Source organism: Leuciscus leuciscus, assembly GCF_965113295.1.
Source record: "Leuciscus leuciscus genome assembly, chromosome: 2".
In the NCBI taxonomy this organism is placed as follows: Eukaryota; Metazoa; Chordata; class Actinopteri; order Cypriniformes; family Leuciscidae; genus Leuciscus; species Leuciscus leuciscus.
This window is the reverse complement of record NC_138726.1, coordinates 18,356,817-18,382,221: the sequence shown is the minus strand read 5'-3', so window position 1 is coordinate 18,382,221 and position 25,405 is coordinate 18,356,817. Positions and strand designations below refer to the sequence as shown.

Sequence of the window (25,405 nt, the reverse complement as noted above, 5' to 3'; positions counted from 1 at the left end):
ATTTGAGTATATAGAAATATGATTTCTTAAGTATTTTGTATGCATGTCTTGATGTGTCATATTTTGCAGTGTTAACAATGCACTTAAGATTGCACCCATGTGTTAAGCTTTTTTAGAGCAATTCAAAAAAAAAAAGTTAGAAAGTTAATACACACGTCTTTGCTGAAATGTATTGTGCTGTTGTTGTTAACAAGCCATGGTTCATTTTCTCTGCCCTTAGGATTGCAAGTGTCCTGGGACAGGTAAGGGTGTGAGTGGGAAACCCACTGCTGAAACTTGGCCCTGGTTTGTCCTCAGGGCCGAGTTCAGCAGTGGGTGCCCACGGTGAGGAGGAGCCAGCACCAGCACGAAGGCAGAGGCGAGGAGAGTAGGGAGAGGATGGACAGACTGTTTTCTCTTCTTGAGAGAATGATTGAAAAATATATATTTTTTCTACATATTCTTGTTTAACTTTGTTTGCTTGTTTAAGGAAAGAAAAAATCTGTACATTATTTTTATGCAACTTTAAATGTGTAAATAAAAGAGAATGAATTGTTCTGGATATTGTTTATTTTTTTGACAGTCATAATTTCTAAATGTAAATGAAAATCATTTGTTCCACAGGCTACATTAAAGTACTTTTTCCAACTATTAACAACATACGTTAAACATATCAAAATCAACAAACATTTACAGTAGCCTACATAAAATAAGAAAAAAATGATGTAGACTTTTATTCAGCTGAGCAGGGAGACCCTGGAGCTGCTGGACTGGAATGGACTGCCCCTGGTAAGGCCTCCTGCTGGTGGGACATCATCTGGGAAGGTCTCCAGAGTGTTTGAGTGTTGTCTACCAACAGGTTTGCAGGGCTGACTCAATCGATGGCTGCCATGTCACTGAGGTTTTTTTTTTTTTTTTTTTTAAGAGTAATTTCTGAAAAAAAGTACTTTTAATAACAAGTTTTTAGTATCAAGAGTAAAACTAGAGGTATGTATTCTGCAGGGGAAAAAACTCCTTATCCGGGTTTTTATTATAGTTTTGTATTTATATTATGCTACTACTGTGTTACAGGTACCGGCTGGTATCATGTAAACAGCTTATATGCTCTCGCTCTGAAACAGGAGAAATAAATGAGACAGGGCAAAGTCTGCGTCCGTTTCTCATCTCTTAGCAGAAAGAGCTCCAAGAGGATTTATTACACAATCACAGTTAAAATCCTACTAGGTTACAACACACAATGTCTTCTGATGAAATAGACAGTTTCAAAAATAAAATACAATTTGTCTTTTCTCAACATTCAGCAATTACTGAGATATAAATTGTATTTGATCAAATAAATCAAAATGATAACCACTGTTACCTTGTAAGTTGTCTCTTTTCAACTTAATATAAAACCTAGCTTATGTTACCACTTGCATATAATTCCTAAATGCATTTTCCATTTTCAATTAGCAATCATTTTGACTCTTCCACAATGCATGAGCTGACAGACTTCTAACTTGTTTTTAAACCACTTTTAGAATATATAACGTTTGGTTCTCTTACGAGAGGTCTCTCGTACTGCGTAAGATATCTTACGCTAGGGGAAAATCCTTTTCCGCGAGATATTGAAGCCAAAAATTATCCTTAATTTTGTAATAATGCAAAACGCGTTGCAGCAGCAATGCAGACATAGGCGAGACAGCTCGCGCGCCTATTGGCTGCTCTGCGGCAACTGCAGCAGCCTATCGAGCGAGGCCTGGCGTGACGTCAGACCCAATCAGGGCACTTCGCGCCCGCTGCGTCACGTCCCGCCGAAATGGGCGTGGTCTAGGCCTATAAATATCGCTCGCAGGCAGCTATTATCTGATTTTTTTCATCCTTCAAGCGAAGCACACGCATCGCTGGAGCTGGATTAGAAGCCGCGCCGTCGAGAGAGAGCACCTTCAGCGGGACGAGTCACTGAAGTCGCTGGCCGCGCCGCCTTCCTGCCTTCCTGCTGCGCTTTCCGGCGCTTATATCCTTCTCTTTATTGCACTGTATTTCTGTGTGTGTGTGTCGCGGCGGCGACACACATTTCTAAAAGAGCTAGCGTCTTTTTAAAGATGCCTTCCTGCGGCTCGTGCAGAGCCACACTCAGCGACGGGGACCGCCACGTGATCTGCGTTTCCTGCCTGGGTGAGGAACATGCAGCTCTCGCGCTCGCTGACGGCGGATGCCCTCACTGCGAGCTGATGGCAATGGCGACTCTGAGGACTCGCCTAGCCGTCTTCACCGAGACTGCTCCCCCGCCCGCCGCGGCGTCGCGCCGTAAAAAGCGCCGTGCCCAGCGGGCCTCGGAACCCTCCCTCAGCCGCCAAAGCTCGCCGGTTCGCCCGCTTGCTTCCCCGGCTTCTTCTGTTTCGCTTCCTGACGGACAGCGGCCGCCGTCTGCCGCCGCTTCCGTTGATATCGCGGATGAGGAAGCCCTGCTGGGAGAGGATGATTCCTGCTCTATCCTGGCGTCAGGCAGTGAGGATTGGGCGGGCTCTGAGGACCCCGCGCCCCCTGCCCGCACTTCGTCAGGCAAGAGAGCTTCCATCGAGACGGAACTCATGCGAGTACTCGCACAGGCCGCGGCGAGCCTCGGCCTCGAGTGGTCTTCGCCTGAGCAGCCCGCTCACAACCGGCTGGATGGATTTTTCCTGCCTGGGGAGCGCGCTTCACCTGTGTCCAGACCGGCGCCTTTTCTTCCTGAGTTACACGAAGAAGTCGCCAAGTCCTGGAGCGCCCCCTATTCTGCTAGAGTGCGTCCTGCTGTTTCTTTGGCATTCTCCGCTGTTGACGATGCCAAGAACAAAGGATACCTCTCGCTGCCGCCGGTTGAAGAGGCGATAGCGGCCCACTTATGCCCGCCCTCCGCTGGACGGCGCGCTAAGCCGGCCCTACCCTCTAAAGCTTGCCGCACGACGTCGAGCTTGCTCCACCGCGCTTTCTCCGCCGCCGGGCAAGCTGCGTCAGCGTTGCACACCATGGCAACGCTCCAGATCTTCCAGGCCGATCTCCTCCGTAAGCTGGATGAGGAAGGACCTGACGCGATCTGCGTGCCGGACTTAAGGAGTGCCACGGACCTCGCTCTTCGTGCTACTAAGTCCGCAGCGCAAGCCATTGGACGGACTATGGCTTCTCTCACCGTGTCTGAGAGACATCTATGGCTGACGCTCTCGGAAATGGCCGAGTCTGAGCGCACCGCGTTCCTCGACGCCCCGCTTTCCGCCGCAGGCCTCTTCGGATCCTCCGTCAAAGATTTCGCGGAGAGATTCGCAGAGGTACAGAAAGCGTCTCAGGCTATGAAGCACTTCCTCCCGAAGCGCTCCAGCTCTGCAGCAGGCCGTGCAAAACCGTCTGCTCAGAGCTCACAGCCACAGCCACCGTCCACTGCCTCCACTTCACAGCGCCGCCAGGCCAGAAGCGCGAGACCGCGCTCCCGCTCATCCGGTCGCCGCCCCGCAGGACGCGGCTCGCGACCTAAGGTTACGGTGAAGCCCGAGGCCCCGAAGTCGTCCTAGCACAGCTAGGAAAACGACGGTGTTCCAGTCCCGCTGCGGCCGGACTCACACCAAAGCTATTCGCTCGTCCAGTTCCAGAAAATGTGACTGTTCCAGTGTTTTCTGCAGCCAACAAGTCGGTTCTGTCACCCGCTTGCCTGCACACAAATGCCGTTTTCACGGCTACCCAGATAAATCCCCAAAAGAGCGTATTTTCTGGTGTCCCGGCCACGGCCGATGGTGTTTCGTGTTTAGTAAGAATGCCCACTGCCCAGTGCCCATCCCTACACATAAGCACAGCCTGTCACACAGGGCTCGCGCACATAAAACCGACTCAGGTCGGTTGCGCTTCAAACATGGTGAATGTGCCCACTACCCAGTGCCCACTAACACCACGTTATGCATGTCTCACGGTTTCTGTAAAAACGAAACCAACGTGCACTCGCTTCACGCAAGCGAACGATGTTTTCGGTGTGATAAATGTGCCCGCTGTCCCGCGCCCACATCCACACATAGACATGACAGTTCCCACGGGAACCGCCCAGCCCTCCCCCTCGCGGTTAACCACCGTAGAGGAGTCGAGCGCGGGCAATCTGCCCGCTGTCATCAGCGCGCCCCATGCCTCAAATGTCACGAGCGACACGCTTGTGTTACAGCACACAGAAGCTTCTCCATCGCTGAGCGAGCGGAGCGCGCTTCGTATTCGACCCCTAGCTGTCCATGCAGACGCATGGGCAAAGCTGCCCGGGGTTTCGAAGTGGGTGCTGAACATTATAAAAAGAGGCTATTCGCTGCAGTTTCGCCGACGCCCTCGCCGCTATGTGGCGCGCGTCGAGACCACGGTAAAAACAGAAGTAGCACATCTACTTCGAGCCGAAGTGACGAAACTATTGAGAAAAGGGGCCATAGAACCTCTCTCTCAAGATCAGAGCGAGGGAGGGCTATACAGCAGATACTTCCTGGTACCGAAAAAAGACGGGGGTCTCAGACCCATACTAGATCTAAGGCAACTGAACAAAGTGCTTGTGAAGCGACAGTTCAGGATGCTCACGACCAGGCAAATCCTTGTGCAGATTCGCCAAGGAGATTGGTTTGTGTCAATAGATCTGAAAGACGCGTATTTTCAAATACAGATAGCGTCACGTCACAGGCGATTTTTGAGATTCGCCTTCGAGGGCCAGGCATATCAGTACACAGTCCTGCCGTTCGGTTTGTCCCTAGCACCCCGTACATTTACGAAGTGCATGGACGCGGCGCTCGCACCCCTCAGAATGAGAGGCATGCGAGTGCTGAATTATTTGGACGATTGGCTGATTCTAGCACAATCTCGCGCAGTGCTCATAGAACACACGACCATTTTACTCGATCACCTTGAGGATTTGGGTCTGAGTGTCAATTGGGCGAAGAGCTCCCTGTCACCCAGTCAGAAAATATCTTTCCTGGGCACAGAACTGGACTCACTATCCATGATAGCGCGACTATCACAACAGCGCGCGGTAGACATTCGACGCACAGCGAACTCTTTTCGCTGCGGCGCGTCTGTCCCGCTCAAAAGATTTCAGAAGATGCTAGGTCTCATGGCCTCAGCATCGTCAGTACTCCAGCTGGGTCTGCTCCGCATGCGCCCGCTGCAGTTTTGGCTGAAAGCGCGAGTCCCACGCAAAGCGTGGGCACCCGGTTTGCTTCGCCTCAGGGTCAATCAGAAATGCGTTACAGCTCTGAAACCCTGGAAAGCGAACGACTGGTACCAATCAGGTGTAAGCCTGGGGACTTCCTCGAGGGTGAAAGTGGTGTCCACGGACGCGTCCACCTCGGGATGGGGAGCGCTGCTCGAGGGCAGACCGTTCTTCGGCCAGTGGTCAGAACGGGAGAAGCTCCTGCACATAAACTGCCTCGAAATGCTGGCAGTAGACAACGCGCTGACGCGCTTTTGTCCCCAAATAAAAGGTCACCACGTCTTGGTCCGTTCGGACAACATGTCTGTGGTATCCTACATAAATCGCCAGGGCGGCATCAGATCCGAGAAACTGTACAGGCTGGCAGAACGCCTCCTGGTATGGGCTCAGTGCAACCTGCGCTCGCTCAGAGCAGCGCACGTGCCAGGGATCATGAATATAGGACCAGACAGACTGTCCAGGAACAATGTTCCGGCAGGCGAATGGTCCCTACACCCACAGACAGTCCAACTGCTGTGGAAGAAATTCGGCAGAGCGGAAGTGGACCTGTTTGCGTCTCAAGAAAACGCTCACTGTCAAGAATTTTTCTCCAAGAGCAGGAGCGCGCTGTCCCATGTGTGGCCCCGCCGCCCGCTCTATGCTTTTCCCCCCGTCTCTCTCCTGCCTCAGGTGATAGAACGGATCAGGGAAGAAGGATGCTCAGTACTGCTGGTAGCACCGTTCTGGAAAAACCAACCTTGGTTCCCAGCCGTGATGCAGTTAGCAAGTACTGCCCCGTGGCCAGTACCAGTGAGGAGAGATCTCCTCTCACAGGCCCGCGGCTCGATCTGGCATCCTCACCCGGATCTATGGTCCCTTCATGTCTGGGCCATCAACGGGTACATGTTGGACTCCCTAAAGGAGTATTAAACACGATCACGCAGGCTAGAGCTCCGTCTACAAGACGACTCTATTCTTCGAAATGGTCAGTGTTTTCGGGCTGGTGCACAGCCCGTGGTGTGTCACCCACAAATTGTGATGTGACGGAGGTGCTTTCCTTCCTACAAGAGCTGTTGGATGGGGGCAGGGCCCCCTCCACGCTCAAAGTTTATGTGGCGGCTATAGCAGCGTTCTCAGAAACAACGCTTGGTCGGTCAATAGGAAGGAACGATTTAGTCATCCGCTTCCTTAAAGGAGCTAAGAGACTGAATCCTCCCAGACCTCCCTCAGTCCCCGTATGGGACCTTTCTACGGTTCTGGAAGCCATGAAAGGTGCGCCATTTGAGCCTTTACAGTCAATCGATTTGAAACACCTGTCTTTCAAAACGGTGTTTTTGCTGGCTCTCGCTTCGGTGAAGCGCATAGGGGATCTGCACGCGCTCTCTGTGAGCGCGGCGTGCATGGAGTTTGGGCCCAATGACTCAAAAGTTATACTCAAACCTAAGCACGGTTATGTTCCAAAATCCCTCAACACACCGTTTAGGGCGCAGATTATCTCTCTGTCAGCCCTACCGGTCCCTGATGAGGAAAGAGACGCGAGCCTCCTTTGCCCAGTCAGGGCATTACGAGCTTATGTGTCTCGCTCGTCTGTTTTCAGACAGACGGAACAGCTCTTTGTTTCGTTTAGCGGACGTTCTAAGGGACTAGCCGCGTCGAAACAGAGCCTATCCAGATGGATAGTTGATGCTATAGCGCTGGCATACGCCTCCAAGGGCATGCAGTGCCCTTTGGGTGTCAGAGCACATTCCACAAGAGGCATGGCCTCTTCGTGGGCTTGGTCAAGTGGGATTGCCTTGCAAGATATTTGTATGGCGGCAGGCTGGGCCTCCCCGTCTACATTTATAAGGTTTTATAACCTAGAGGTTCCCGCCCTGCAGGCCAGGCTGCTGTCGGTCTAAACTACCAGTATTATCTGACCTGATGCGTTCAGCTCAGAATGCTGCGTTTACTGAGCACAGCTCAATTTTTCGACAGTTTAAAGCTGGGCAAACTGTGTAAGACCCACATTTTTTCCCATCAGTTCAGGCCGTACCCCGCCCTGTCTGTATGATGAAATTTGCGTCCCTTCGACACTATTTTATGTGGAAAAGTGAGGCTGCACCCCTCCTTCTTCCCGGACTCTCTGTGAGTTCACTGAGTGATTGTGCACTATATGTACCCCGGGCTTTCGCCCTTGGGTCTTTGGTGTCAGATCTCAGCATGCACGGCGTTTTACACTGGGTCCCCTAGCGTAAGATATCTTACGCAGTACGAGAGACCTCTCGTAAGAGAACGTACTCGGTTACTAACGTAACCTCGGTTCTCTCTAGAAGAGGGAACGAGTACTGCGTATCTTGCCGTGCATGCACACGCTCTGGTTGCTTCGATGATGAAAAACCAGATAATAGCTGCCTGCGAGCGATATTTATAGGCCTAGACCACGCCCATTTCGGCGGGACGTGACGCAGCGGGCGCGAAGTGCCCTGATTGGGTCTGACGTCACGCCAGGCCTCGCTCGATAGGCTGCTGCAGTTGCCGCAGAGCAGCCAATAGGCGCGCGAGCTGTCTCGCCTATGTCTGCATTGCTGCTGCAACGCGTTTTGCATTATTACAAAATTAAGGATAATTTTTGGCTTCAATATCTCGCGGAAAAGGATTTTCCCCTAGCGTAAGATATCTTACGCAGTACTCGTTCCCTCTTCTAGAGAGAACCGAGGTTACGTTAGTAACCGAGTACGTTTTAACACTAGCTTTTCACATATTACACAATATCATACATTTCAAAACTATTAAACCTAGAAATAATATAATAATAACTAAAAATAAAATTCTGTTCGACGTGACGTAAATTACAGATTGACGTCACCGGGCGTGAAAGTACAACTGCTGCTATATATACATATATATCCACATTTTCATAAAACAGCCTTGTTACATGGACCTTGAAACATTCAGCGACATGTAAAAATATTACATTTCAGTTATTTAACTTAATTTACCAATCTACCAACCTGAAACAGGAGAAATAAATGAGACAGAGCAAAGTCTGCGTCCGTTTCTCATCTCGCTCAGCAGAAAGAGAAAGACCGCAAATTGGGACAAACTGACGTAACGCCCCGGGAGCACAATAAGCGCCACACTGCCCCCTGCTGACGAACTCCAGAATTACTCCTGATTTCTATATAAAATATACTAGCGCAAATAAATGGTAGAAACAGGTTAATTACCCCTGAACAAAGTTCAAAAACATTTCTTTATAAAATTACAAAAATTACCACAAATGTGATAACAATTTACTGGGCATCACAACTGCATTTTACTTCTGAATATTTTCAAGGTTGTTACATTATATACTGTAACAATAGACGACTCGGGTAAATGTGAATTAGCTCAAGGATATAGGGAATTTTGGTAATATTAATAATTATAACTCATGGTCATAATTCATAAGTCGCATGTACATTTATTTGATCAATTATCTAGATTTCCTATGTTCTGTAACTGGTCTGACCAACATTTAATTCGTCCAGCGAATAAATGTAAGATCATTAAAGTTAAGAAGGGGGTATCCCTTTCTAACTCCGAGAAAGTTTTATCTTCTGGCCACGAATATCAAACTTACCGAGTTTCTGAATTAAGAACTACTAAATGTAGTTTATATCGAGCTTGTAGCTTAGATCTTTTAAATTTCATTGACTTTATAAGGTGGGTTTTCAAACACAGAGACAATTAAAAGTATAAATGGATTTATTAATAAAATGGCACACACTAGAGATTATATAAACTACAAATATAAACGTACGTAAAAATGCAAACAAACAAACAAACATTTAACCGAAACACAACATAAAATATAGCGTGATCAGAATGAAATGAAATGAAAGAAAGAAAGATATAGAGAGAAGGGAAAAGCTAGTAATTATTACATACAGAAACCTAAGTTCACAAGACACCTGGAACAGCTTTTAGAGAGAGTACGTTACTTGCAAGATTCTGTGCTCTTTCGGGTGAGGCTGAGGCTGAGGCAGGAAGCGAGGATGGTGTCCTGTTTCTGCTGCGTCTTCCGGTGTCGCGGGAAGCTTGAAAGGCTCACTGAATGTAATGTTACCGGAAAATAAGGTTCATCTCCCGGGATGGGAGAGGTTTAAAGTCTTTGTTGCAAGGGACGCAGCTACGACTCGAACATGTGCTCGCTCGAGGGAGAAGGCCAGGGCCTCCTCCAGATGTTCCTTTGGAGAAGCGCTGCGCCGAGGAAGAGGGTCAAGAGAAGTTGGAATGAGAGAGAGAGAAAAACTGAAAACTTGGACTTTTATCAGTGTCCCATGTGCCGTCCCCTCCTTCGTGTAGGACGAATCAGCTGTCGAGAATTTTCGAGCGGGAAGATTCCTTTGTCCGGTTAGACACGCCCACTCGAATGAGTCATGAGTGACTTTAACTTGAGAGGATTTTCTCCAGACATATGAACTTATAAAACAATGCGCATCACTGAATTCTGCTATCGGAATTCAACTCCGTTAGCTGGAGAGGATTACAGAGATATCAAAAATAGAATATAGGCGTTGTAGCAATGCAGAGATACATTGTTATGCATTTGTATAGGCATTTGCAGTTCTATTGATGTTACAAATAGGACATATGCTTTCCTATGGTTTACACACACCTCTTAACACACAAATTTATATATTTAGTACATTTAAGAGCGACTTTATGGGTAAAAGTCCTTTTCTGTAGGGGGTTTCTGTTTCAAAGTCCAGAGTGTGTTTGTGTGTGGGTTGGTGGTCAACTTTTATGACCTGCCAATGAGATCGGATTACGGGATGCGATTCTACTGGGAGAACATTCTTCAGAAATACATTTCAGAGCCAAACACTCGAAGATCATAACTATATGATCAAAACAACATTAATCACACATGCATACAGGAAGTTCAGATACAACTCTGAGTTACATACCTTAAAGGATGTTAAGTTACACAAAGGATGTTTGTGTGTGTGTGTGTGTGTGTGTGTGTGTGTGTGTGTGTGTGTGTGTGTGTGTGTGTATGTGTATCTGGAATGTCACGAGTCTATAAAAGTCACAGGGAGTCCATGCTGAAGTGGGGGTTTTAGCGGGGATTCTCCAAAACAGGGTTTCCTTATGTGACTCAAATGTCCCTCGGGGGAGCCACAAATATGCAATTTTGACCGTTCAAGCAGACTTGGAGGCGCCATGATCAAACTCGTTGTCTAAGGAGACAACGAAGGATGTGTTTGGGAGATCAGGATTTACTAATTTGAACAGCATGTGACCGCATGTCATAGTCATTGTCGTTACAATACTTTTGTGTAGTTTAATGTAAAATCATATGTGAGGGAAAAAAAGTACTTCAGTAGGTTACTTCACATTTGAACGTGAATACTCAACGAAATATGCAGTTCCGAAAATTAAAGTAACAAAATGTAGGCCTATTGTCACAATATTAACCCTCTGGGGTCTAAGGTGTTTTTGGGGTCCTTGAGATGTTCTGACATGCCCTTACATTTGTGCTTTTTTTCAGTTGCTTATAAACATATTAATGGCAAAGGTATAATTACACTCTATTTAGCACAAACATGGCTACCATAATATGTGAGCAACATGTATGTACATGTTTGTATTTTTGAGAAAATAATGTTTATGCATGGTTATTGAAAAAACTAAAAACACAAAACACACACTAAATATGTGTCAATAAGACTTCTGAATAATGCATTTTGTCGCCTAGAGTTTTTTCTTCAAAATGATGTGAAAATCATCATGCCTAACCATTCACATAAAACAATACATTGATTTAAATTTTGTACGACACTTTTTGTTTGGAAAGGCAATATGCGGGTGGGTGTGGTTCACACCTGAGGAGACAATGGGGCCCGCATAATGAGGCTGCATACTTAATTAGCCTTTCATTCAGGTGTGTGACTGAGCCACGAGAAAGAATGCAAGGACATATATATATATACATAATTGGTTCACAGTTGTTGTTTTTTCCACAAATTGTGCTTGCAAATTGTATAATATCCAAGGTAAATATTTCTAGTAGTTGTGCAGTTAATTGTTCTCATACTGTATTTTCAGATTTGGAATATATTCTCTACCCAAATGTGTCACTAATAAAGCATAATACAATTATTTAAAGAGAAGGCTTATATTGACCTTTTAAGATTTTGTTTACATCTATCCTTGTATATATATTTTATTTTTATTAATTTTTTTATTAAAAAGGTTATACAATTACAACAACATTTAACATTTCCAGTGTAATCTTTCTTTGTAAAAACTAAAGTATACATTTTATCATACAATTCATACAATTCAATTCATATGAGCAGAAATTGGCAACATTATAAGCTTATTTGATGTGGCAGTATTTTACAGTAAAAACTTTATAATCTATCCGATTTTGTAGTCGATTTTTACTCATCTCAGTATAGCAATAGAGTTTGGTAAAAGCTGTTCATTCATTCACACACAAAAACGCGATTCATTTTTAAACAGTATTTTTGCCAGCTGTAGTAGCAGCGTGCTACTGTGCGCTACTGTACGAACACAACAGCGCGCATCTGTGCGTTCATTCATTCACACACAGAAACGCGATTCATATTTAAACAGTCTTTTTGCGTACAGACACTTGCGATTAGAACAAAGCAAATAAAACTGACCTATTCCTCTTCTGAGGTAAATTTTCCAGGATTATTATCAAGATAGTATTATTCCTCACAGCGTCGTAAAGTACACGAGTCTGAAAGTGAACTCGCGGTGTGTGTTATCCAGCTGATGTGGGCATTTCACAGGTCTGTATGGGATCGCCTCACATTTGCGTTTGAATAGCGCGCGCTCTCCGTGGGCGGAGTCACATTAAATTTAATGAGCTGAGATGAGAACGACTGACATCTCTCTCTTTTCATACATATTACATAAACTGTGAATATTTGTTTTTTATAAAAATTACTTCGTTTAAAAGAAGAGAATTCAAGCTTCACGCCTGTGTGTCTGTATTTGACTGAGTATTCGCTGAGTTACAGTTCATATTCGGACGCGTTTCAGAATGGACTACACTGACAGAGAGAAAGCAGAACTCGCATCATGTTTATTTTTCTTTATTTGGCAAAAAGCACAACATTTTGTGTTTATTGTTAGTATACACAAAAATAATACACACTTAACAGGATCGAGTGATGTATGAAACGTGTATGGAAGATAAAAGTCAACAGAGTATTTAGACTTTCTATTGCACTGATAAGGAAAAACGCGAGCTTTTAGATTGTTTGGGATTTATTTACAACACAACATAATTCAAAGATACACAACAAATGACAAAAATGCACATTATTGAAAACAATGATCCAAAGACAGAAACCTTTGTGCCATTCCTAAAAACATTGTACATACCTTTCATTTCCAAGGTGTTTGATTTTCACTTTACCATGTTCATGTACAGAGACTCATGTGAATGTTGAAGTCAGCAGGACTCAGTGGCATCTGGCAAGTCTGCGTCCGTTTCTCATCTCGCTCAGCAGAAAGAGAAAGACCGCAAAGCGGGACAAACTGACGTAACGCCCCGGGAGCACAATAAGCGCCACACTGCCCCCTGCTGATGAACTCCAGAATTACTCCTGATTTCTATATAAAATATACTAGCGCAAATAAATGGTAGAAACAGGTTAACTACCCCTGAACAAAGTTCAAAAACATTTCTTTATAAAATTACAAAAATTACCACAAATGTGATAACAATTTACTGGGCATCACACGCTCCCTGACAAAAAAAAAAATGGCTTCTGACATTTCCAAAAATCTTTATCTCAAAACTGTTTAACCCTTTTAACTCTTAACTTTCATTCTCAAATCTCTATTCAATGAACAAGCATAGTAGGTGGAATGTATGTGGCTGGAGCTTGGTAAGTATGGTGTCTGAGGGTAATGGAGTGGATACGGATATGTCATACAATAAGGCGGTATGTACGGAAAGAGTGAGTGCGAAGGTGTAGTGTGATGAGATGCTTCTATGACAGGTACATAAGGTGCTGTGTAACCAGTCATTGAATTAACTGTGGCGTGTGCCTGAACTGATGGTTCACCTAATGTCTCATATGTGAGGAAATGGCGTGGCCTTCTCTCACGAGCGGACCTTCTAACATCTGACTGAGTGTTTTCTACAGGAGGGGTCAAAGGTCGAACTTCTGAGTCAGAGTCTTGGTATCCATTATTTTCTTCTTCCTCCACAGGTTCAGTGCATAAAGGTAGGTTTTCATCACCGTTGTGTCTTGTCTCAGTAGGGTTTTGTAAGTGTTCAGGTACAGTATGACTTTCTCTTCTTACAGATGTAGGTCCTGACCCCTGAATCTCTGGATACCTGGTGTGTTGCTCCTGGTAGATATCAGGTCTTTCCTCTGTCCTTACGATTGGTCTCCTTAGCCAGTATCCCGAGCCAGAATCAGCATCTGAATCATTTTCACTATCCTCACTCGTGTCTGCTTGTCTTTGAGTGTCTGTCATTCTGTCTTGGTTTTGTCTGTTATGTGTTTTCTTCTCAGGGATAGGTCTGGTGTCAGATGAAGTAACCTCAACCGGTAAGTCGTTCACCAGCAACAGGAGATTACGGTGCAGTGTCCTGCTTTTCTGTTTGTTTCCAGTTTCAGGGCAGACAACGTCCACTGGATTCACGCCAAGTTGACGTTCGACTATGTATATAGTCTTCTCCCAGTACGCCCTTAGTTTCCCTGGTCCTCCACGTTCACTAAGGTTCCGGACCAGAACTCTGTCCCCTGGTTGCAGTACCACCCCTCTTGTCTTCTTGTCATATGTCACTTTTCCCCTTGTACTGGACTTTCTACTATTCTCACTAGCAATACGGTAGGCTTCTGTCATCTTTTCAGCCCATTTCTCTGCAAATCCTCTAGGTGAGTATGGTTCCCTTTCTCCAACCAATCCAAACAGCAAGTCGACTGGGAGATGTGGGTGACGGCCGTAGAGGAGGAAAAACGGTGAGTAGCCGGTTGACTCATGTCTGGTGCAATTGTATGCATGTATAACATGTGGGAGGTGATCCTTCCACCGTAGTTTCTCACTATCAGTCAATGTTCTTAACATCTGGAGAATGGTGCGGTTCAACCGCTCAGCTGGGTTGCCTTGTGGGTGGTAGGGCGACGTCCGCGAGTGGCCAACCCCTGATAAACGCTGCAATGATTGGAACAGTTTGTTCTCAAATTCACGACCCTGGTCATGATGTAGTTTGGAGGGGTACCCCAACCGGGGTATGAAATCATTGAAGATGCGCTCAGCAGCTGTTTTCCCGCTCTTGTTCTTTGTGGGGTATGCCTGAGCAAATCTAGTGAAGTGGTAAATTACTACTAGGATATATTAATATCCTCCACAACTGGTTTCCAGATGCAAGTGATCAATACACACAAGCTCTAAAGGGAAATTAGATGTGATACTGCCCATAGGAGCTCGAGTGTGTGTTGTGGGTTTCTTAGATCTGATACAGGGACATCTTCGGATGACATGGTCTTCAATTTCTTTCGCCATAAAGGGCCAGTAAAACCTTTCCCGAGCAAGATGGAGTACTCTTTCTGTGCCTACATGACCCATCTCATTGTGTAGGTACTTCAGAGCTATTGACCTGTGTTTCAGAGGGAGGACTAACTGCTTGTGCTGGGTCGTCCTTCTGTACAGGAGGCCGTCTTCAAGGTGCAACTTACTCCACTCATGCAGCAGCTTTCGGGTGGCTCCACTTACAGTTTGGCTTATGTCATCCGTCAGTTTTGTGTTTGACTCCTTTAATTCAATAATCTTGCCTATTGCTTGATCCTCTCTTTGAGCTTTAACAAGATCATCATGGCTGATAGTTGGCAGGTGACAATGAGGTTGCGGAGGATTCGGGGAACGCATGTTAAGTGCTGCAACCCAGGCCACATCCTTCCGTTCTGCTGCCTGACTCCCATCCCATGTAGCACGTACTGCCTCGTTCGAGAGCTCCTCTGTACAAACCACCTCATATTTCCCCATTTCCAATGGGAGCCGAGACAGTGTGTCTGCATCTCCATTTGATTTTCCAGGCCTATACCTTATGTCGAACCGGAAGTCTGATAGTTCTCCCACCCACCGATGACCAACGGCGTTGAGTTTTGCTGTACTCATGATATAGGTCAGGGGGTTGTTGTCTGTGTACACAGTGAAATGGGGAGCGTAGTACAGGTAGTCCCGGAACTTTTCACACACCGGCCATTTCAGTGCGAGGAACTCCAGTTTTCCACTGTGCAGGTGATAGTTACGTTCAGCCGGTGTCAAAGTCCTCGAGCCATAGCCAATGACTCTCAGCTTTCCATTCTGGCGCTGATAGAGGACAGCCCCCAGGCCCTGGTCTGAAGCGTCTGTATGCAGCGTGAAAGGTAGGTTGAAGTCAGGATAGGCTAAAACAGGTGGAGTTATAAGGAGGTCTACCAGTTGCTCTAAGGCTTCCTGATGTTGAGGAGTCCAGTCAACAGGCTCTCGGGAAGGCAGCTGTGGGCGTTTGGTGGTTTTCCCACGTTTTGGAATCTGGGCTTTCCCTGGCTTGATTTGGAGCAACTCATAGATTGGTTTTGCGATCCTGGAAAAATCCTGGATATATGAGCGATAATATCCTAAGAAACCCGTCAGTTTCCTTACCTCACCAACTGTCTGTGGTGTCTTGCTTGTCAAGTTTTTGACTGCCTCAAAGTCCCTTGGGTCTATCTTGACACCATCAGCTGACACAAGGCGCCCGACGTACCTGACTTCTTGTCTGAACAGTTCACATTTTTCAGGCCTCAGTTTTACTCCATGTTGTTGAAGAGCCTGGAGCACTTTACGGAGAGCCTCCACATGCTCATCGAATGTTCTGGCATAACAGAGCACGTCATCTAGATACGGGATGCAGAACTCATCCCTGAGTGTGCCTAGCACCTCCTCCATGCTCCGCTGGAATGCTGCTGGGGCGTTTGAGAGTCCGAATGGGATACGGACCCATTCGTAGAGGCCCCACGGGGTGATGAAGGCAGTCAAGTGACGTGAACCCTCGGCGATGAAACCCTGATGGTAAGCTTTTCCCTGGTCGAGGATGCTAAACCAGGTATAGCCCCCCAGTGTTTCTGTCAGGTCTTGTATTCTGGGCAGCGGATGTCGATCAGGTACAGTCTTTCTGTTCAGGAGGCGATAATCAATACAAAGCCGTAGGCTGCCATCTTTCTTCCTAACACAGACAACTGGGGCAGCATATGGGGACTTGGACTTGACTATCCAGCCTTTCATCAGCAACTCCTGCACGTATTCCTTTACCTCTTTAAACAGTGGCTTCGGGACTGCTGAGTATGCTCTCTGCACAGGAATTTCATCTGTGAGGGTGATCGACATTTGTAGGCTTGGTAAACATCCAATATCATTGCTGTCACGTGCGAAAGCTCCGGCTTCTTCACACAGCATTTTGTTGACTTTTTCCCTTTGTATCTCATCAAGGTGACTGAGGTTGATGGAAGGTTGCCATGACGATGGATGGGCGTCCACAGGTGTTGATACAGCACTGTTGACAGTCACTGTGGGCTTGGGTGTTTCAGGTGAGTCTATGGCGGTCACTTTTTCAACGCAGTGGATGCTACCAAGTGCTGTCTTTCTCGGCAGAGTTACTGTATGTTTAGTGTTGTTACCCACAGGTACAGCTACATAGGGTTTTCTTGGATTTTGTACCTCCAACAGACCTTCACCCACATCCAGTTCTGTCACTTGCACATTGTTGTCATCAGGCTCAAATAGGAAGACTGTGTCAGATGTACTCATGTGAGGAGGAAGTTGGCACTTGACCCAGACTACCTGACCTGCTGGGATAACAATGTCCTGTCTGCCTGTCCGTAGGCGCCCGCACTGCACAGAGGGTTTGCTGGCTTGGATGAAGCTCACCATTAGCTCTGCCTTCTCTGCTGGTATACACAAGGCATTACAGAGTAGGACGACGAGGGTTGAAATCAGCTTTTCAGGTTGTTCTTGTACCATCTCTTCCAGCACGTTGAAACCTAGCAGTGGTCTCTCCAGAGCAAGACTGCTGACAAGAAAAGACACAGTGATTGACAGATTAGGGTCCTCATTCCCCATCAAATTGACTGTAAGGGCAACCCACCCATCAAACGGGAGGACGTCACCGTTCACCGCATACACTCTTAACTCGTCTTCTTCGCCAATTATTTCACTGAGTGGTCTGACAGGAGTGTCAGGTAAATATCTACTCTTCCAGTCTCTATCAATCATGCTAACTTGAGCGCCAGTGTCTAGCAGAGCACTGACTGCTAATCCATTTAGGTTACAATGGGTGAGAGCTCTCCTTCCAATTAGTTTGGCTAGGCGTTCCCTTTTGCTGTGTGGTAAGTCTGGAGTGAATGGACTGGTTTTCTTGTTTGGTTGTTTCTGTTTCTTTTCTGTGATTTTATCTTTTGTGTGAGTGTTTGAGTCTTTTGTCAGTCTTTCATTTTCAGGTTGATCAATATAACAAGTGTCGGGTTGGGACAATCGGTTCCAGTTTCCCTGACGTGTTGGTCTCTTTAGGCAACCCACTGCCCGGTGGCCTTCTTCACCACAGTGAAAACAATGAGGACAGTCGGGACGATTTTCTTCCACACATTTGTCACGGCCATATGGTTTCTCTCTCCTGCGGTCTCCTCTGCCTTTCCCATTGTAGCTGAACTGTCCTGCCACCAATGTCTGCATTGACTGTCTCATGAGCTCAACCATACCTGTAAGCTGTTCAAGTTTTTCTGTTAACTGCTGGATCACATCTGTTTTCGGCACCTTATCCTTTACACTAGAACACTGTGCAGCGTTGACTTCAGACTGAGCACTGTGCACATTTGTTAGTCTTTGGCGGGTGGCGGGACCTAGCCTTCGCTGCCTTTCACTTTCATCACACATTACCTTCTTCATCTGTTTCAGGATTGCCTCATCCGATACTCTGGTGTCTACAAGCAATGGCTTCAGCTCTCTGCGGACATCATCATGTTTATGACCTAGGCCCTGATACACGGTGTGGAGAAACACATCCTGCACTGTGCATGCACTGTACTTGACATCTGTGTCAGCATGTTTGGAGGCCAGCATGATCTTCTGCTTAAGTCCTATGACTCTGTATAGGAACTGTTGGGGTGTCTCAGTGTCTTTTTGTTTGGTGCACATGAGCTCCTGGAACAGCTCGGTGTTACTTTGCTCACCCAGGTGGGAATGGAGGAAGGCTTTTAACTCTTCTACAGTCAGATCATCCTTATTCATCAACATGTCTTTAACCCTCTGGGGTCTGAGGTGTTTTTGGGGCCCTGGAGGTGTTCTGACATGCTCTGACATTTGTTTTTTTTTCAGTTATTTATAAACATGTTAATAGCAAAAGTGTAAATTCACTCTATATAACACAAACAGGGCTAGCATAATATCTGATCAACATGCTTGTAAATCTTTGTATTTTTAAGAGAATAATGTTTATGTGTGGTTATAAAAAAAAAAAAAAGAAAGTTGCTGAAATAAGAACACAAAACACATTCTAAATATGTGCCCACAAGACTCTTGACTAATGTATGTTGTCGTTTCTAGTTCTGGCTTCAAAATGATGTGAAATTCATCCTGCCTGATCGTTCTCTTAAAACAATACATTGATTTAAACATTGTAAAACAGTTTTTTTTGTCAGAAGAGGTTTATGCGTGGGAGGGGTAATCGCTCATCAATATTTATGAGATTCAGACCAGGGGTGTGACATAGACACTCCCCCAGTGACTAATGGGCCATCAAGAGAGGCAGCCTGAACAAAGTAGAGGAGATTCAAAGGTTTTGTTTTTCACTGTTTTATTGTAATTCCTCTATGAGGAGGAACTAAATGTTTTAAATTTGCAATGTTTTAAACTCAGCTGTGGTCCAGGTTTCCGTGCAGGCAGGAATCTCAGAGTCTGTGGAACCATATCAATGTCAGTCTCTGTTTTCCATGACAGAGTAGACTGCTTGTTGCTTGTCTGAATGTTTGTCTTGGCCCTCTTTGCAACAGGTGTCTGATGATCACCATCACCTTTATAGCTGTAAAACAAACAAACAACTGTGAGCATGTTTATTACACAAAATATAACAACTGCATTTCAATCATTATAAGTAACATTGGCCAGATGCAAAGCCATACAGACACATAATGTTTGTATGGACTATGTAAAACCAGAATATGTAAACAGAATTATACTAATATCTGAAAGAAAGGGAATAAGTGTACTTACTTTTCAGTTGTTCTCAAAACTGAACGACACCTGTCGCGTGACCTCCCAGTGCGAGTTGCAGGTGAGGTTGAGAGTGATGCTACCACATTCCTATAAAAATAATAATATTAATATTAATAAAGGTTGAACAAATTACTATGCCAGCACATGCATAACTGATGGACAGTCAGCATTTTGGTAAAACAACAAAAATAAGCTCTTTTTTACTAACATTACCAATCACTAATTGTAATATTGTGCATACATAACACCACAATTTTTGCAATTGTGTCTGGTAATTGTGTTTTGCAATTGTGTCTGGCAATCCAGACAGGCACATGTACATTTGTAGCATCTCTAAGTATATAAACAAAATTGGTCTAACATCTGTAAAATAGTGGGTAAATATGTACTTACTCCTTCTGATTTCTGTCTGTGTTGCTGCGTGCCCTCTTAGTGCGAGTTGCAGTGAGAGGTGAGAGTGAGCAACCTACATCATTCCTTTCAAAAAAAGTTGAAAACTATTATTATCATATAGAGTACTATTCCAGCACATGCACAACTGATGGGCATTAGCATGCTGATAAGATAGCACAAAGAAAAAATATGTAACATTATCAACCAACCTCCAAAAATAAATAAACTCATGCAGGCTCATATTGTAATAAGTATATAAACAAAATTGAACAAACATGGGTAAATATGTACTTACTCTTTCTGATGTTCAACTGTGTTGCTGCGCGCCCTCCGAGTTGCAGATGAAGGAGATGCAGCATTCCTGTTTTAAAAAAAGTTGAAAACTATTATAACATAAATATTTCAAAGTATAGTAGCCTATCATTAGTCTATATGAATAACTGATGCAAATAATTGTAGACACGTGCTGTAGGCATATATTGCGTGTAATGGGCCATTACCGGAGATAGCACAACGCAAACATTAACACATTTGCAATTCATCAGCTGGGCATATTTACACATTTCAGCACATACACACATTTGCAATAGATATTTGCAAGCACTCTTCGTTGATGATAATGAGGCAGCATAAACACTAGTCAAAATATAATCTAAACATACATAATATTTTCTAAATTAATTTCAAAATTCTAACTTTCATACAGGCCTATAATCTAAACGTTGTACATATATACAGCATGTCTAGGCTATGCTGTATAAAGTCTTCTGAAGGCACGCGCCGAAACGCGTTTGTGCAAATAAGTTTATTTATGCATGAAGCCTCTCTCCTACTTTATACAGCATAGCCTAGACCATTTAAATATAAATTACTCTGAATGGTCTGGAATGTATGGAAATGGTCCAACCAGTAAAATCTGTAGCCTACGTTTATTTAAAATAGCTTGTCAACTAATTTCTCTGTACTGTAGGCTAATTGGCCTATGTGTTGTAGCCTAGTCATTAAATAAGACAAATTTAGTTCATATTTAGGTTTAAATAAAATCATAATTTTTTTATTTATTTCATTTATGTTGATTATATGAAAAGTGAAAAGCATGAGTAAGATCATGCGCAATCGCGAGACAAATGGAGTGGGCAGACAAGATTTTGACCATTTCATTAAGTTTATTTTTTGTATAAAGCCTTTCTTTAAAGTGAATTTCGTTTTGTATTAATTGTATCTTCATTTTAATAGTTGTTTCATCAACCATTTGCCTGTATACATAAGAATTAAAAATAGCAGGAACTGGAGGCCTCATAAATGAACCCAAACTCATAAGCTTTGCCTAAAATACCAGAGAAATATATAGAAAGCTCGAAATGTGTTATTTTAAACAAAACTATTAAAAACGAAAGAAAACAGACTGCATGAAGCCTCTCTCCTACTTTATAAAGCATAGCCTAGACCATTTAAATATAATTACTGTGAATGACAAGTATGGAAATGGTCCAACCAGTAAAATATGTAGCCTACGTAAATACAAAATAGCTTGTCAACTAATGCAAGTAAATTTAAAAAGACTTACTCATCCGAAATATTATCAACGCCTGGATCAAGTCGCTCTTCAAAAATACAAACGTTCGTTGTCAGAGTCCTGTTCTTCTTCTGAGGAAAAAGTGAACTCTTCATTGCTATCCAGGACTAGCTGAAGGGCTGTGTGTCATCTTCCAACGGCGCAGGAAAGTGAATGAATGAAACTTGCTGGTTTTAAAGCATTTCAGGGGGCTTTTTACCTTATTTTGCATAGATCACCTCAGCACATTATCTTATGAATAGCGCGCTCTGCGAGTGGGTGTGAACTCATTTCAGGGGGCGTTTACCTTATTTTGCATAGATCACCTCAGCACATTATCTTATGAATAGCGCGCTCTGCGAGAGGGCGTGAACTAATTACAGCTAATTAGATGAGACGGGAGAAACTGTACTTCTCTTTAGTTTCATACAGATTACATTGCAGGAGAATATTTGTTTTGAATGTGAACTGTTTTATTTAAAAGTAGAAATTTAAAGCTTTCTTTAGACGCATGTTTCATGGTTGTGTGATAAGTATTCGCTGAGTTGCAGTTCATTTTCCAGACTTGTTTCAGAAAGATTTTTGCGGAGACAGAGTGAGCTGAAAGCGCACCCTGTTTATTTTATTTATTTAAAAATAAAAACAAGGTTTTGATGTTAATGTGAGTGTACACAAAAAAAGAAGACCCTCTATAGTTTATAATCATGTATTTATTTTATTTATATGACCATAAATGACGGATTTTTTTAAGTTTATGTTGCTGCTATGTGAAAAAAATCCAGCAAAACGCGTCGGCACGTTTCTCAACCTCAGAGGGTTAAAAGTTCCTGGCTTGATGACTCTGAGGACAGCCCTTACAACCTCTGCATCACTGAACTGCTCCTTTAAACCATCTTCCATCTGCCGACAGACACTGTTATAGCTGAGATCTGACCCCTGGTCCCCAATCTGACCCCCCCTGAACCTTCAGTTCCCTGCGATGAAGGTAAGACAACTCTCTTAACGAGAGCAACTTGTCATGTGTCAATGGTGTCGAGTTTTCACTTAAACCTCTGGTGCCTGCTACATTACTACTCTGTGAGGGGAGTCTTATCTTTACAGATGACTGAGGTACAGACTGTGGAGTGGGTGTGTATTTGCACTGCATAATTTTCTTACTCAGCTCCTCACAACTAGTAAGTATTTTCTGCAGCTCTGTGTCATGTGCGTCACTAGCCGTAGAGGGTGTCACGTGGGTTGTACTAGCAATCCCAAAATCAATAGCATCACTTCCATCAGTTGGGTTAACATTATCATTAACATGACTTACATCCCCACGGCCAGATACATCAATTGCTACTGCAACTTGTGAAGTACGACCCTGAATAACTGTGTTGATTACCTCCCTTAAGTTTAATAGATGTGCCATCCCAGAATCCTCTAACTCTAGTAAAGCCCCACTGGACATGAAACTGCAAATGTACTCAAAACAACCCTCCTCATCTGTAGGATTGACACGAGACTCATCCGTTCCTGGCACTGCACCCACTGACTTGGCAATCTGGAACAGTTCATCTACGGAAAGAGTGAGCAGGGTCTTTTTGATGTCCCACACCAGCCTTTTCCTCTCACTATCCGCCATAACTGCTTCCCAATTCCACGCACTTGGTCACCAAAGTCCAGGATTACAATTCACGCGCTGTTCTTGTCGAGTGGTGATTTCAGCACTGCACAGTCATCATTCGTTGTTCATTACCGGTAACCTCTTCATTAGTAGACAGGATCGATGTTATTTGTAGATTTCTTTCACTGGCTGCAGCTCGCTGGTTGCATCAGGTCACTTTTGGTCCGAGGTTGCAGTATCACTGGATCAGCTTCCGGCCACAAGGTGGGAGTGATCCCGGACAACGAGCCCCCAATAAACTGTTACAGGTACCGGCTGGTATCATGTAAACAGCTTATATGCTCTCGCTCTGAAACAGGAGAAATAAATGAGACAGGGCAAAGTCTGCGTCCGTTTCTCATCTCGCTCAGCAGAAAGAGCTCCAAGAGGATTTATTACACAATCACAATTAAAATCCTACTTGGTTACAACACACAATGTCTTCTGATGAAATAGACAGTTTCAAAAATAAAATACAATTAGTCTTTTCTCAACTTTCAGCAATTACTGAGATATAAATTGTATTTGATCAAATAAATCAAAATGATAACCACCGTTACCTTGTAAGTTGTCTCTTTTCAACTTAACCCTCTGAGGTCTGAGGGGTTTTTGGGGTCCTTGAGATGTTCTGACATGCCCTGACATTTGTGCTTTTTTCAGTTGCTTATAAACATATTAATGGCAAAGGTATAATTACACTCTATTTAGCACAAACAGGGCTACCATAATATGTGAGCAACATGCATGTACATGTTTGTATTTTTGAGAGAATAATGTTTATGCATGGTTATTGAAAAAACTAAAAACTAAAGTTTCTGAAATAAGGCCACAAAACACATACTAAATACGTGTCAATAAGACTTTTGACTAATTGATGTCTTTGCCTAGAATTTTTTCTTCAAAATGATGTGAAAATCATCCTGCCCTTATCATTCACATAACACAATACATTGATTTAAATCTTGTAAAACACTTTTTGTTTGTAAAGGCAATATGCGCAAGGGGCGTCAACCATTCAACAGCATCATGCATATGTAGTGGTTCACACCTCAGGAGACAATGGGGCCCGCATACCTAATGAGCCATTCATTCAGGTGTGTCACCTATAGCCACAAGAAAGAATGCAAGAGCAATATATATACAGTATATATATATATATATATATATATATATATATATATATATATATATATTCTACCAAATTGGTTCACAGTTGGAAGCATGTCAATTTTTTTTTTTTTTTTACAAATTTTGCTTGCAAATTGTATAATATCCAAGGAAAACATGTCTATTAATTGTGCAGTTAATTCTCATACTGTATTTTCAGTTTTGGAATATGTATCCTCTCCCCAAATTTGTCAATAATAAAACACAATAAAAATTATTTAAAGAAAATGCTTATATTTACCTTTTAAAATTTGTTTACATCTACCTTGTAAATATATATATTTTTATTAAAAAGGTTACAATTACAACAACAATTGAAGTGTAATCTTTCTTTGTAAAAACTAAAGTATACATTTTATCATACATATTTCAAACTTCGAATATAGCCTACATTGACAAAACATACTATATTTAACATATTAGCAAAAATTGGCAAACAAAAGCTTATTTGAGGTGGCAGATATTTTACAGTAAAAATGTGTAATCTATCCAAAACTAATCAACGAAATGTTGTCTTTCATATGTCTGTAACATAGGTCTTTCGTTTTTATTATAAGGAATATAAATGTTAATTTGCAGTTTAATACGTTGCTTATACAAATACATTTTATTTCAACATATTTCAATCGATTTTACTCAGTATAGCAAAATAGTTTGCTAAAAGCAGATCATTTATTCACACACAGAAACGCAATTCAAATTTAAACCGTCTTTTTGCGAGTTGTGGTAAACAGCGCATCTCTGCGTTCATTCATTCACACAGAAACGCGATTTACTTGAGAATGAAAAAAAAAAACTTACTACATTATTCCATCCGTTGCTCCTCGAAATACCAGCACTTCTGAGGTAAGTTTTCCATTATTATTATTCCTCACAGCGCTGCGAGACAGTGTAGACAACTACACTTATCTGAATAAACTTGATGTGTTTTCTCGAGCTGATATGTGGGCGTTCACAGTTTGTATGGGATCGTCTCAGTCATTTGCGTTTGAATAGCGCGCGCTCTCCGTGGGCGGGGCCGATTATAACGTAATGAGATGAGATGAGCTCGACTGGAATCGCTCTCTTTTAATACAGATTTCAAAAGATTAGAATATTTGTTTTTTATATAAATTACTTCATTTAAAAGAAGAAAATTCAAGCTTCATGCCTGTGTGTCTGTATGCCTGTTTGACTGAGTATTCGCTCAGTTATTGTTCATTTTCGGACGCGTTTCAGAATGGACTTCACTGGCAGAGAGAAGGCAGAACTCGCTTCG

At 43.6% G+C, this 25,405-nt stretch overlaps 2 protein-coding genes across 2 annotated transcripts in view; one reads left to right on the top strand and one right to left on the bottom strand.

The window, feature by feature from the left end:
• Positions 1–3,521, top strand: part of LOC309485761 (uncharacterized protein) — an 86,420-nt gene extending 82,899 nt beyond the window's left edge. The window contains exon 2 of the mRNA XM_082152786.1: positions 2,467–3,521. Within this exon, the coding sequence (XP_082008912.1) occupies positions 2,467–3,506 (1,040 nt within the window). The 3' untranslated portion in view covers positions 3,507–3,521. The remainder of the gene's footprint in view (positions 1–2,466) is intronic.
• Positions 3,522–18,970: 15,449 nt separating this feature from the next.
• LOC309486070 (uncharacterized protein) lies at positions 18,971–22,110 on the bottom strand. Its single transcript, XM_082153170.1, has 5 exons — positions 21,351–22,110; positions 20,079–20,144; positions 19,784–19,867; positions 19,388–19,477; positions 18,971–19,196 (listed from the first exon to the last, which is right to left on the bottom strand). The coding sequence occupies exons 1-5, from the start codon at positions 21,452–21,454 to the stop codon at positions 18,986–18,988; spliced, it is 555 nt and encodes a 184-aa protein (XP_082009296.1). The 5' UTR covers positions 21,455–22,110; the 3' UTR covers positions 18,971–18,985.
• Positions 22,111–25,405: the final 3,295 nt, after the last annotated feature.